Source organism: Otolemur garnettii, unplaced genomic scaffold, assembly GCF_000181295.1.
Source record: "Otolemur garnettii isolate 467f Iridium unplaced genomic scaffold, OtoGar3 scaffold00055, whole genome shotgun sequence".
Lineage (NCBI taxonomy): Eukaryota > Metazoa > Chordata > Mammalia > Primates > Galagidae > Otolemur > Otolemur garnettii.
The window spans coordinates 8,062,666-8,076,898 of record NW_003852450.1 but is presented as its reverse complement, the minus strand read 5'-3'; the positions used below and the strand labels follow the sequence as shown (position 1 = coordinate 8,076,898).

Here is a 14,233-nt window from a genome sequence, read left to right as displayed (position 1 = left end):
TGTCACAGCTCACAGCAACCTCTAACTCTTGGGCTTAAGCGATTCTCTTGCCTCAGCCTCCCAAGTAGCTGGGACTACAGGCACCCGCCACAATGTCCGGCTAATTGTTTGTTGCAGTTGTCATTGTTGTTTAGCCGGCCTGGGCTGGGTTCGAACCCGCCAGCCTGGGTGTATGTGGCTGGTGCCGTAACCACTTGCTACAGGCACCAAACCATGACAAACGAATGTTAAGCATGATTCTCAACTCAGGAAACAAGACAGAATCCTTCTTCCATGGGGCAATATACAAACACATGTCCTAAAGATGGATAATTTCAATGACGGTAGGTGCTACTTTTCATTGGATAATCACAGATCACATTGAACCAAACTATGAGTAAATGAGGAGGAGGCAATAGAATGCACAAATACCTCAGTATAATTTACAGTGGAAACAGTAAAATTAAATGAGAAAACTTAATGAGATAATAACACCCAAAGCCTTGCACAGCTGCCCACTGTAGATGCTTATTGCCTGCTAGTTTCTGTTTCTACTTGTTTTAGAGAGAACTGGCTGTCAGGGCCAACCACAGCAATAGTAGGCGCCATTTAATGGTGACTTAGTGGAGATCATGTCTCCTCAGTCAGAGGGCAGGGGCTGTGCCTCTGCCACCACATGTGGAAGCCCGGGGCTCGCTCTCTATCCAAGGAGGAGCTTCCTGAATGCAGGAACTGTCTCCTCAGCAGCTCTTGGGGAGGGTCCTGCCCCTAGGTGTCCTAGGTAGGGGACTGTCAGCCACCTTTTCTGCCCATGGCTGGGCTTTCCAAGGACTCAAGGTGCCCCACAAGTCCCAAACAGCTCCCTGCCCAGCCCTGGGCCTGGCCCTGTCTGTGGTGTCCTGCATTGGCACAGTGCCCCAGGGCCAAGTCACTGGTCAGGGATGGGGTTGCAGCCTGATCTTTGCCATCAGCTGAATGTGGCTAGGCTTCTGGGAATTTGGGATGTCAGTGCCAGAGGGAGGACAGCTGATCCCAGGGAAGAAGTGACTCTGGAGGCTGGGGGGGTGGGGGAGTGGGGGTGGGCACAGGAGACTCTGTCACATGATTGCATCTCCAGGGTCTCTTTCTTGACTGGCCAGTGGGAGTGAGGGTTCCCACAGACAAGTCATGTTGCCATTTAGGCCTGAATTTCCTCCTCAGATCCACCAATCCACAAGCCTCAGTCTTTCCCTGAGTGTGTATCCAGACTTAAGCACAGGAGTTGGAAGTCCCTGTCCCTATCTGTCCCTTGGGAGCCCCCATCTGATGTGGGATACAGAGCCCCTACCTAGTCTAATGGGGGAGACAGATCTTGGCTTCAGAATTTTTTCTACTCCAGTCTAACTAACACACAACATCCACAAGCTCTTTCCAAAACACAGATACATTATTTCTCGGCCCGAAAACCTCCCACGACTCCTCATAGACTCCAGAATAAATACCTAACCCCATAGCAAGATACAAAAGCCCCTTTACAACCTTCCTGGATATGCTGCCGCGGTGTGGGTGGGCCTGCAGATGAAGACTTCCTGCCACATCAAGGAATTTGGCCTGCTTGAGGCTCCTTTTTGGGAATCTACTAACACCTTTTACTTAAAGGAAACTTTTCCTTACAAGGTGAGCAGGGGAAATGGCAGACATAGCTTCAGAGCATCTCCCAACCCCAGGCCCCATAGGTGCTGGAGAAACCACCCCGTGATTAAGCTTCTGTGAGCAGAATCCTGTCCTGGGGCACAGTGAGCTGGAGAAAGGTAGACCAGAAGGAGAGGCAGTTCCAGTCTTTGGGATATTCCAGAACTTGAGGGAGATACAGCATGTCCACAGGATGGGGGAGACCTGAGACCTACAGTGAATTAATACAGTCACATGGAAATGCCTCTTAATAAGTCAGCATCCCAGGAGGCAGGGAGAATAGAGTGAGGTGGGGGAGGCCAGCTTGCTTGACCTGGAGAGAACTAGCTGGAGATCAGGTGGGGAGGGTGTCAGGTGGTTGGTGAAAGGCCGTGGATGCTGGGAAGAGTTTAGATTTGTTGTGAGCAGCCTTCTTGTGTGGGCAGGGGAGTGCCCTCTTCAGCATGGAAGAATGATCCTACTCCAAACCCAGCCCCGGTGGAGTCTGTTTCTAATATAAGAGTCTGAGTCAGGCTGTTCTACTGGGGCTTCCAGGGGCCAGTTCCAGGACTCAGGGTCCCTTTTAAGGTCTCCTGGCTTGAAGCGGCTGGCTCATCCAAACTGCCTCACTACTACTTACCCAGCATCCTTAGCTCTGTTCAGACTCAGTTTCCCCACCTGAGAAAATGGCTTTGGGTTCTTGGAATCGCTTAGAGTAGTGACTTAGCAAAGAGCTGAGTGAGGATTCCAGGGGACTGTCCAGGTGAGGTCTCCAGTCCTACCCCCCTCATCTCCTGCCAGCACAAAACCTCTAGCTGCAAGGCCCCAGGCCACCAGGAGAAGCAGCAACGGTGTGGCTGTTAGGGGTAGCTCTCAGGAGAGATGAGCAGAGGGCGCCCCTTTCTTCCTCTCTGCCAGGGCAGGGCACAGCAGGAGCTGTGTGGAGAGAGGCAGTATGGAGGAATGAGGCAGAGGGTCCCCTGGGCTTGCACCTTGGTTAGCAGGAGCAGTTTACTTCCCTCCTTCACACCTGAGATTGAGATCTCAAGAGAGCGCCTTTCTGGAATGACAGGATTTATTGCTACTCCCCACAGGGAGGCGAGTCTGGCTGTATGTCACCTCACCATGCACCTTCTGGGAGGCACGACTCCTCTCCAGGCCCCACTGCCCACCTCTAAGAAAAAGGGAGTTGAATTAGATCCACAAAATACCCATCGTTAAGACTGCAGACCAGGCACTGGATAGCTTTGGTTCACGTCCTGGCTCTGTAGCTCACTAGCTACCTTGTGTTACCTTGTGCAAGGTACATCATCTTTGGATCTTAGTTTCCCCATCTGTAAATGGGGGTTAGTAATTGATTCAACCTTGTGGATTTGTTGTGAGGAATTAAAGGAGTTAATATATCTGAAGACTTAGAAGAACATCTGGCATGCGGCAAGAGCTCTACAAGGGTTAAATATTGTTGCTGTTATAATTTTATTGTTGTCGTTAGATGTCTTAAAGGCTCTGTCCAGCTTTGATCTTCTATCAGGGTCTACGCTGCCCCAAGAGACTGATGCCTGTTGCAGTCTAGCCCTTCCTGGAAACTGGAGTAGGGACTCCTCCCTAGCCTCTCTTCCCCAGGGGTCCAAAGGACCCTCTTCTATAGTCCTCAGGCCAGCTGGGCCTGCTGGGTTAGGCCTTCCTGGATTAAGGGATTGAGTCCTGACTCAAATTTCTCTGTTACTGAAAGCCAGCTTTGCAAGCATGAAATTGCCCTTGGGGTCTCCAAGGTCTTCATTCCTATGAGGCCACATGGGATTGATTATACTGCAGGTGGGGTGAGAAGATTTGGACTAAGGCTGACCCGTGGCCTGGACTGGAGAGAGAGAGCCAGCAGGCAGCTGGGGACAGACTGGAGGGCAGCCTGGTGGCCAAGGGGTACTGGTGTGAAGCACAGGAAGGTTGGTTTTTTTGTTGTTTTTTTTTTTTGCCCCCACAAGCTCTCACAGCTCCATCTTCTTGGGTAACAACTATGCTGGGACTGGAATCCTATGCTCTAGCCCCAGGCTCAGAAAACAGCTCAAATCCCTGAAGTCATCTCTGTGGACCAGCATATATGGTCTTCTATGGGAGTCCAGCTCTGCTGGTGGCATTGTGTGGATGTATGTGTATGTGTTTTCATGTCTTTGGTTAGAACTCTGCTCTCCCACTCAATCTACCTGGACCCCAGTGGGAGTAAGAAAATGCACTGCCCCATGGAAAGGATCCTCAGTGGCTCATTCCTCTAAGGCAGAACCATTTTCACACCAAGATACAGAGGCAATGTCAGCCTGTGAATGAATTCAAACTCTCTCCTGAGTCACACGGTATTACCTTGCTTTTCAAATGCATAGTGCCTTGTCCACTCAAGTCACAGGACTGTAGGGTACTGAAGTTGGCCAGGATGTCAAAGAGTATCTCATCCAACTCAAGCCATGTTCTTGTGAAGGCCCAAAGAAGAAGGTCTTTATGTGAACAGAACATCTTGGTACCTGCTATATAATGAATTTCCATCTCGTGGGGACAGGATAGCACTGATAAACTATGACCATTTTCCACGTCAAAGTTGCTAAGCTCTTTCTGTAAGGCACTGAGGAAGAGTGAACAATAAACCCAAATCCTCTACCCAGAGTTCTTTTGACATAGGTATACCTCCATTCAGGGAAGGTGAGATCTTGTTTCTTTATCTTCCAAAGGCAAAGTCTATTAGGAGGTATAAGGTTAAACCACGGGAGGGTGGGGGGGTGGACGCCTGGACATTCAGACGTAGATAAATATTCTTAGACATTACATCTGATAGAGGATAAAGGGGGAAGGTGGGAAAAATCATTTGGCCCCCATCTCAGTTCCTCAGAGTCCTGAAATTTTCATCTTATTGCAATGAGAGGGATGCAGGTATGAAACAGTGCAGACAGGAGAGCCACCCCTGTGTAAGCTGTTCTTAAAACATGGGAAATAGAGGCCAGGCAGTAGCCTCATGGTTCCATTGGGCCCCTTGGCTCATGGCTCTATTGGCTGCCCCCAGGCCTCAGGAAAGAGCTCACTAGCTACCTGGGGGTGGCAGAGGTACACAATAAAGTCTCCTAAGATTCTGAAAGGCTCCGCAATGAATCATGTCGCAGCTTCCTTCTTTCCCCTCCTGGATGCAGCATGTAGCTCAGGAGGTCCCTGCAGCCCAGGCCCACTGTGACAAAGAACACCTTGGGGTTATTAGATTGCCCTCCCAAGAGCCTGCCTCTCACCTCCTCCTTCAATCCCTTCTCCTCCCTACAGTCAGAATGAGGGTTTTTGTTGTTTTGAGACAGGCTGTCACTCTGCCATCCAGGCTGTGTAGTACAATGGTGCAATCATAGCTCACTGTAACCTCGAACTCTTGGCTCAGGAGGTCCTCCTGCTTCAGCCCCCCAAGTATCTGGGACCACAGGTACACTACTAGGCTTAGTTAATTTTAAAATAATTTTTTTATAGAGATGGGGGTCTTATTATGTTGTCTGAACTGGTCTCAAACTCCTGGCCCCAAGCAATCCTCCCACCTCAGCCTCCCAAAGGGCTGGGATTACAGGCAGTGAATCTTCACGCCCAGCCCACACTGAGAGTTTTTTTTTTTTTTTAATACAAATTGGACACTGTCACTCCTTTAGCTTAAACAAACCTCAACAGCTCTTTGTGAATAGAGATTGAAACTCTTCAATGGCCTCTTAAGCCTACTGGACTGAACTCTCCTGACTCAGCTCTTTCACTCACTCTCTAAGCTCTGGCTCTCCCTGCTCTCCATGGGCTCCTTTAGAGCCTGCATCATAGTTTGCAAGCAGATGTTTAACATCTGTCTGCCTCATTAGACTGTGAGCTTCTTGAGGGGAGGGCCCTGCCATTTGCTTTCCTTTGTACTAATTGCTTAACACAGTGCCAGGGCCAGGCCCCAACCCAAGGTAGGTGTTAAGCATGTATTTGTTGAATAAATGAAAGAACAGCCTCTGACATTCAAAAATGGACAGGGAGGACATGCAAATGTATGCATGTGTGCACACGGGCACCTCTAAGTTTTGGAGGTCAAACTCCTCCCCTCTCAGTGTATGACAGGGATAGCTCCTATAGCGTCAGCAAAGAGCTGACTCTACATGCAATTAGCCCCATTTCCTTTCTACTTCACTTGAATCCTTGGTCAAACCTTGCTTATTGGTGGCAATAAATATAGTTCTCTATCTTTAGGGAGAGAGCAGGTAGCTCTTCCAAAGCAGACCAGGTGGTCTTGTCTCTAGTGCCTCACCTGCCCTCCACTCTCCTTGAGGAAATCTATTGCTAGCTGTCCTATTCTCATCTCTCTTTTTTTTTTTTTTTTTTGAGACAGAGTCCTACTTTGTCACCTACAGTAGTGCTGTGGCTTCACAGCTCACAGCAACCTCAAACTCTCAGGCTCAAGCAATTCTCTTGTCTCAGCTTCCCCAGTAGCTGGGAATACAGGTATCCACCACAACACCTAGCTATTTTTAGAGACAGGGTCTTGCTCTTGCTTGGGCTGGTCTTGAACCTGTGAGCTCAGACAATCCACCTGCCTCAGCCTCCCAGAGTGCTGGGATTACAGATGTGAGCCACTGCGCCTGGCCCCAATTCCCATCTTCTGTCCACATTCCTCAAAAACTCAACCATCTATCCTTCCAACTGGATAGATGGCCCTACCCCAGCTGATCAGATCCCCTGTTCTATCCTTGAAGAAGCTCCGGAGTGAGCTCACCTTCTCCAGGAGGCCTCCTGGCTGCACAGTTCCTAGGCCCTCCTCCTTCCTGGCCGCTCTCAGTGGAGTCTCGTCTGTGACTGGTTCCTGAAATTTGTTGCCTGTTTGGTACCACTTTGAGGTGTGATTCCCAAGAGGGTTTATGTATCTGTAGGACTTATGGTCTCGTGGGTCTCCAGTGACAAACTTAGCTGAAAATTTAAGGCTTTGGATGATGAAAATGCCCTCCCTGTTAGGGGTCGTATAAATGAGGCATCATGGAACAAACTCACCTGAAGCCAATCCGGTTGAGATTAAAGCTCTGCAAAGAGGAGTTGGATGGGCTGATGTCACAGGACCCTTCCATCTCTGGCCTCTGGGGCTGGGGTGTTAGCCCTGGGGGACCCTGCCCTGCCAATCCTGGACTGGAGGAGGAGAGAGGCGGGGTGAGTGGGAGGGGCGGAGGGAGCTGAGGCACCCGCAGTGACACCTGCTGCAGCCCTGTTCTCCACTGTCAGTTGACCCAGAGGCTCTGGCAGCAAGCAGCAAGCAGCAGCTGGACACGGAAAGGAGGGAGCAGACAGGAGGCAGGAGGCTGGCTGTGCACCCAGGTAGGTGGGTGCTGCCCACCTGGCCACACACCAAGGCCACCGAAGGGCTGAGATGGAGACGCTGAGCTGTTCTCTATCTTTTCTACTCAGTAAGGGGCAGGCAATGGGCATGGGATCAGCCTGGTGAAGATTCAGCCTGGCTGGCTGATCACATGCTGGGTACATCTATGGCCCCCTCTAGGTGACTCCAGGATATCGGGGGAGAGAATTTCAGTAAGTCTTGTCTGGGTGGTTTTGTCTTGGCTCTGATTTTCTGGGGCACTGCTTGACTTAGAATGGGATGCAGTGACCAGATTAAAAATATCACTAGTAGTCCAGAATAAGGACCTCAGGGCTGGGACTTGCCATCTTTCGGCTAATAACATTGTCAAACCAGTCAAAAGAAACCCTGTTTGGCTTTTCTTGCTTCAAAGCCCACCAGTTAAGGAGTTGGAGATAGCAGGGACTTAGATCTAGAGGAGGGAACAGCAGGTGGAGGCTGAGGGCAGGGGTCATAGGTGCTGGAAAGGCCAGGGAGACACTACCCTGGGGAGGACACAAGCTGCCATTTGGTGCCGGGAAGAATTGGGATTCTTCCCAAATGTGGGAATGAACATGGAGGAGAATATTCATTTCCTTCTCTACCCCCTACAGTTAAGACCACATCTCTCTAGTCTCCAACCAAACATGTCCTTACCCATTTGTCATTGACCTTGTACCAAATCTGGCTTATTTCTGAAAGAGGAGGGAAGTCCAGGAGCTGATATGGCTTGACATGGGCACTAAGTTAAAGGGTTCTGCTTTCCTCTTCACCCTCAGCTGGGACCTGTGGGTGGGGGGCTGAAGGGGTAAGAGTGGCACTGTATTTCGGCATGTGTGATGAATAGCTGAGTAATTGACTAATAGCTTGTGGTGCCAATGATGGGGACGATGATGAAGATGATGACTGAGATAGTTGCATTCCACTCAGATTGCTTCAGTGTGGGGCCACTAACAGGTGCATGCACTTCCTTCTATAGGAGATTGTAGTGGGGAGTGGGTGGGACCAAGACCTCTGCAGCACTCTCCTCTAATGATGGTCTGCCGTGTCCTCCTCCACTGGTGGCTGCCTTCCCTCTCTACCCTCCCATGTGATCCCTGTGACATAGCGGCTGTGACACCTGTGACCGCTCCAGAACGCGGTTGGCGCATGATGGCATTCCAGCGCACTAGGGTGCAGCGCCTGAGCTGTAGAGGGGCTGCCTGGGGCTAGAAGTACCAGTGGGTGGGCAGTTGCGAAATGGAAGAGTCTCAGTTGGAGGGAGGAATCTGCTCTGTCATGTGTGAATCTATATTAATAACAGGGCTCTTTGGGCAGGAAACGGAGTCCCCAAAATGGAACCAATTGGTTATGCGCCAATTGCACAGGAGGTGGGATTGCTGGAGAATTCCTTCAAGACCACCTGCCCCCCATTTTATGGCTCTCATCCTGTCTGAGACCAAACCACCCTGCCCTGTGTTGGATTCGCTATTGGCCATACCAGATGGATGCGTTTAAGAGGAAATCATGGGGAGATAGATGGTGGTGGTGGGGAGAGGATGGAAAACACTCCGTTCACCTGACACTGTAATTCACTGGCTTCAAAGAGGAGCAGATGGATTTATGGGGATCCCATTGGCCTGAGCAGAGAAGAGCTCAAGAGCAGCCAAGTTGAAGACTCTCCCCTGCAGATCTTGTGATCTAAAGAATTCCAGATAGGGGGAATGTAGGAGGTGGGGGCTACTGAGCACTGCCAGAAAGTCCCAGAGTTAGGGGGAGAATGTCCCTGGAGAATTCACATTCCAAAAGTGAGGGGGCAAGGCTGTTAAACAGCTGGAAGGATCCTAAATGAGTTTGATTTCCTCTTGTTTGGGAAAGCTGTGTCTCACCCTGAGCGGACATCAGGTCGGGGGTCCCACTGGGAGGCCAGACCAATAGGATAGAGGATAGGCTCAGTCCTGTGCTTCCCTTTTCCTGGGAAAGGTCCCAGCTGGGTAGAATCCTACCCCCTCCCTGGTCTCTGGGAGACTGGTTTTGCCGGGGCCAGGGAATCACAGAAAACCAGTTAGTGCCATTAATGGAGTTAGACAAGCTCTTAGAGATAACAGCTTTTCCCAGTTCCCACCCCAGATATTGTCTGGCACACTGATGGCATGGGACATGGGAGGGTTGGTGGAAGACCAGTCTGGACCTTGCAGGAGCCACACTACCTTCTGTTCTTAGGAGATCTATTTCCACCCTCCGGGGAGCCAAAGAGGAAGCACAACTATGGCAGGTGAGAGAAGAATCACCCTCCCCTCCTCCTCCCCAGGGTGGAGAGGAAGGAAGGGCCAAGGATTTGGAAGGACTTAGTGGGCTCAGGGTTTTTTTTTAAGGTTTGGCTTTGAATTTCAAATTTTTTCCCCAAGTATGAGGTGCAGAGCCCCTACATGGGCTCCTGCTTCCTGAGGAGGAGCCCTTCCCCATTCTTCCTTCCCAAGGTTTCCCCAGGGACACACTTGTGGCCTTCCAGGGAGCCCCCTGCCCACTTCATAGGGGCTCCGTTCAAAGGGCCACCATCAGATTCCCACTAGGAAATGCAAAAGCACCGTCCACAGGCAGGAAGAAGGACCCGCAGTCCTGCACCAACAGTCAGAGAGAGAAGGGGGTTCCTGCTCCTTGGCTGATGGGGTGAATGCTCCATTCTACTGAAGGGACACCCAAGAGGGGAGAAGGGGAAAGGTCCACCTCTGTCTCTCCTGCCTTCCCCAGAGAAGTCCCAGAAGAAGTCCTCTGTCCCTGGGGTGAGCATCCGGCAGCTGGTGGAGGAGATCCCTGAAGGCTGCAGCACGCCGGACTTTGAGCAGAAGCCTGTCACCTTGGCTCTGCAGGAGGGTGAGAGCCTGGGGATGGGTAGGCAAGATTCCTGCCCTGTCACCTCCCAGCAGGCACCTTGTCCCTCCATCCATCACAAGGCCATTTTGTGTCTCCCTCCTGTACTCGGGTGGTGCCTTCCTGCCTGGGTCCCGTACTAAGACAAGGGGGAAAAGGGAGTGAAGAATACCATGTTATGCTGATGTGAGAAATATCTGGGGGACAAGGATAGGGAAATGCTAAATTGGGAAGCAGAGAGAAGTTATGTGTCCTAGTCCCCCTCTCCTCTCTCCCTGCCTCAAAGCCGCTGCAGAGAGGCCATGTTCCCACCAAGCTAATTCTGACTCCCCCCAACCCTTGTCTCCAGACAGCGGCATCCCCAGTGGCTCACAGACTGGGCTCTGGACGGTCACCTGAGAAAAGTGCCCCAGACAGTGGTGGGGAAAAAAAGGCTTGTTGGGAAAGGGGTGGGAATTGATGTTCTCGTCTCAACACAGATTCTCACAATACATTTTAGTTCACAACATTCTGGTAGAAGGAAAATAACAGCACTTTATTTTTCTAAATCTTGAACAAGCTCATGAGAAATTGAGGAGGGCCCCTGGGCTTTTAGTCCATATTGCTCTCTACTGAGATATCCCTGGTGGAAGGCAGAGGGGCTCTGTGAGGGTAAGCAGCTCCCAGGCTCCCATGCCAGACTTGGGGTCTTTTCTGGAGCCCTGTGTCTCTGGACTAGCTCCTTGGAGCACTAAATAGCCCTTCCTTTCTGAAATTGTCATTTCTCTTCCCTCTTGAAGGTAGGAATGGAACCCTCAAGATCTCATCCCCTTCCTAGTCTTGGGAGAATCCTTTAGACGCCCACTCTCAAAGAAACGCCCTTCTCCTGCCCAAGCCCTACGGGCTTTCCTTTTTTTACTGAGGACAGTCCAGCTGATCTTTCTGTCAAGGAGCCCAGGCTTCTGCAGTACAAAAGCAGGCAAGGACTCTCTTGTGGGTGCCTGGAATCTACTGCCTTCCCCTCGTAAGAGTCTTGAGACAAGGCGCCCAAGACCTGGCACCCTTCTCAATGGGCAATGGAGATCCCTAGAGCAGGGAGGATGACATTAGTTAGAATCCCAATAAAGTATACTGTAACCTTCCCCAACCAGTCTCCCCATGTGCCTCTTCCTACTGCAGGGAAAAATGCCATCTTTCGGGCTGTGGTCTGCGGGGAGCCCAGGCCCAAGGTGCATTGGCAGAGCACCAAAGGTGACCTCAGTAATTCCAGCAAGTACCAGGTCTCCTCTGCCCCCGGCAGCAAGGAGCATGTGCTGCAGGTAAGAACCAAAGCTCTTCCCTTGCCCAGGGTCCACCCACCTCTTCCCATCCCCTCAAAGGTCTTCTTGGCAACCTCCAATCTCCCTGAGGAGTAAGAGATAGTCCTAGTTGCAGTTGAGTCCATTCAACTCCTTTCCATGGCTCAAAATTGCAGAGCCAAGAGTGGACCCAGCAGACCTGCAGACACCTCTGTTAATAATCTGGGAGGGGATGTAGACTGCAGCTTAGGAGCTTGAGCTCTGGAGTCAGACAGCCTAGGTTACAATCCTAGGCCACCACCCTGCTTCACAGTTACTTCCTTCTTTCTACCTCTGTTTCCTCATCTGTAAAATGGATAATAATACCCATTATTACATGTAGTACTCACATATACATATATGTTATATGTATATATACTATATGTATATGTGATGCCTACATCAATAATAGTACCTACATCAGGCAAGTTGGCACTTTTCCCTGCAGCAGGAAGAGGCCTATGGGGAGACTGCTTGGGGGAAGGCTGTAGTATACTTTAGTGAGATTCTAATTGAAGTCATCCTCCCTACTGTAGTACCTACATCAAGGAGTTCGTATGAGCATTAAAGGTTTACGTAAAGGGTCTAGCCAGTGCCTGGCCTATAGTGAGTACTCAATGAATCTTGAGTATTATATATACCAGCCATGGAACACCTACCATGTGCCGGGCCCTGGCCTAAACATAGATTATATGGTTTAATCCTGAGCATTCAATACTTTCTGAGGTATTATTATCCCTGTCTTATAAATGAAGAAACAAAGTTTAGAGAGGTTAGATAGCTTGCCCAAGGTCCCACATCTGGTAATACATGACAGAGATGGTTTTCAGTCCCAGATCCATCTGACCCCTACAAGTGAACTCTTTCTGCTACACCATGTTGCCTCTGATGGCAAAGAGTTGGTGCATCCACCTATCCAGATCCAGGTTTTTGTTTTGGGGTTTGTCCCCATAAACACTGTGAGGCCTACAAGGATAAGAACTGTGTCCTGCTTACCTTATGCCCTCAACACATGGCACGTCTAGGAAGCTGAGGAAGGGAAATGAAATGCTAGCCCTGTTCCCCTGCCCACGGCCTCTCTGCAGGTCAACAAGCTGACAGGTGAGGACACTGATGTGTACCGCTGCACAGCAGTGAACATGTACGGAGAGGCTACGTGCACAGTGAGACTCACCGTCATCGAAGGTGGGCTTCCCCTATCCCCAGCCCCAAGCCTGTCTCATCAGTGCCTAAGCATCACTTTCTCCTCCAAAAGCCCTCAGAGGAATCAGAAGCCGTGCAACTGCCTGGGTGGGGAGGAAAGGTGGTGGGCAGGGAGGAAGGGGAGACCCACAAAGGCTGCTGTTGCCACCTCACCTTGCACCAGACCCTTGGCCCTCAGCCACTTACTCATGAAGTCTACATGTGATTCAAAAGGCACACCTCAGCAGCTGCCCTGTCGCAGATGCTCTGAAGGATATTTTCTTGGCCAAATGGAATGAGGACAGGACTTGGAAGTTGCTTTCTAGTCCTGGATCATCTGCTAACTTGCCCAGTGGGTTTTTTTTTTTCCTCTCTGAGCCTCAGGTTCTCCACTGTGCAAGGGATGTTTTGTATAGGTTTTTGTCAGAGGTGACTGATGGGTAATACAAAGGCCAAATCCTGTCTCAGATGAATTTAGTTTGATCTGCACAGTATTTGAAATTTTAAAAATTAGTCATCAAATTATAATAATTAAAAGGTAGCTGTCTCGTGAGGAAGCACATCTAGTCTTTCAGTTGGTTATGTTTATAATTGGTTTGCCTACAAGTATCAGAAAATCCTACTAAGAGTAGCCAAGATATTTAATTACTTCACATAGCAAGTCCTGAGACTGGCATCAAGGGCTCATGCCACCGTTGAGGGCTATCATCAGAAATCTGGGTTCTTTCTGTTTTACTGCTCAGCCATCCTTAGCAGGCTGGTTTATCACCTCATGGTCATAAGGTGGCTGCCACAGGAAGGTGGGAGAGGTGCCCTGGGTCTATCTGCCTCTCCTGTCAAGGAAGCAAAGGCTTTCCCAGAAACTCTTGGAGCTCACTGGCCAGAACCATGTTCCATGACCACTGCTGGTTGTAGGAGAAGCTGGGAAAGTAGCTTTCCTAGCCTCTCTAGTAGAAGGAGGTGATGTAGAGGAGGATTGTGAATGGCTGCAGGGTCAGCCAAGCAGCAGGGTCTGGCATATTTGGCAATATTAGACCTATACCCTGAAATGGCAGGTCTCAGGTTGAATGAATGAGCAGCTGCCCCCTTAAATGCTCTTCAGTTTGTTGTGGGTGCCACTGTCCACTTCACTCATTTATGCTACCTCCCTGGTCTCTATGGACATGTGACTGGGCCTCCTCTGTATAAGATGACGCTCAGGTTGGATCCCCGTGTCATGGTAGGGCTCTGGGGTATCAAAGCTTATGACAGACCATCCACCCTGCTCCCTTCCTCTTGCTGGGATATTCACGCCTTAGAGGGCAGTGGGGAGGACAAGGCTCTGGGACTTATCAGTTTCTCAGGAAGATCACAGCGTGTCTTGCCTCTTTCCCTGCCTATCCACATCAACTCCTCCCCGGATGACCCAGTTGGCTTTCGGAAGAAACGGAAGAGGCAAAAGGAACCACAGGAGGGTAGGTGGATTTGTCAGAAATCTCCTGGGGCCTTTGGGGATATGCTACTCCTTGTCTGGTGTTCCCCACCTGGTTAAGCCTCCATGCACACCTCGTGGGTCATCACCAATCTTTAGGGGACCCCATTTCATAGGCTTAGTTGTCAGCATGGCCCATGCAGAAAAGCCCTGCATTAGCTCCCAGGTATCCATCCTGCTGGGAACCTGCCTGGCAAAGGTTATTAGAGACCCTGGGAGTAGACTGACAGGAGATGTGAAAGGAGAGAGAGAGAATAGCGGGATCAGGAGGACTTGCCTCAGTAGGAACCAGCAATCTCAGCCTTACTGCACTTTATATACAGTAGCTTGAAGGCATGATCTTGTCATAATTGCACAACTTGATTATGAAACAGTCTAGGGGCAAAATAGCATTCTCTGCAGTCTGTTGTGATCAAAGGGGCA

At 50.3% G+C, this 14,233-nt stretch overlaps 1 protein-coding gene across 1 annotated transcript in view; it reads left to right on the top strand.

Moving 5' to 3' along the window:
- The first annotated feature begins 7,726 nt into the window (after positions 1 to 7,726).
- The window catches only part of IGFN1 (immunoglobulin-like and fibronectin type III domain containing 1), a 45,672-nt gene continuing 39,165 nt past the window's right edge, over positions 7,727 to 14,233 (top strand). Inside the window, exons 1-6 of the mRNA XM_023514556.1 lie at positions 7,727 to 7,783; positions 8,969 to 9,001; positions 9,733 to 9,844; positions 11,000 to 11,139; positions 12,243 to 12,342; positions 13,749 to 13,805. Coding sequence (XP_023370324.1) covers positions 7,727 to 7,783; positions 8,969 to 9,001; positions 9,733 to 9,844; positions 11,000 to 11,139; positions 12,243 to 12,342; positions 13,749 to 13,805 — 499 coding nt within the window. The remainder of the gene's footprint in view (positions 7,784 to 8,968; positions 9,002 to 9,732; positions 9,845 to 10,999; positions 11,140 to 12,242; positions 12,343 to 13,748; positions 13,806 to 14,233) is intronic.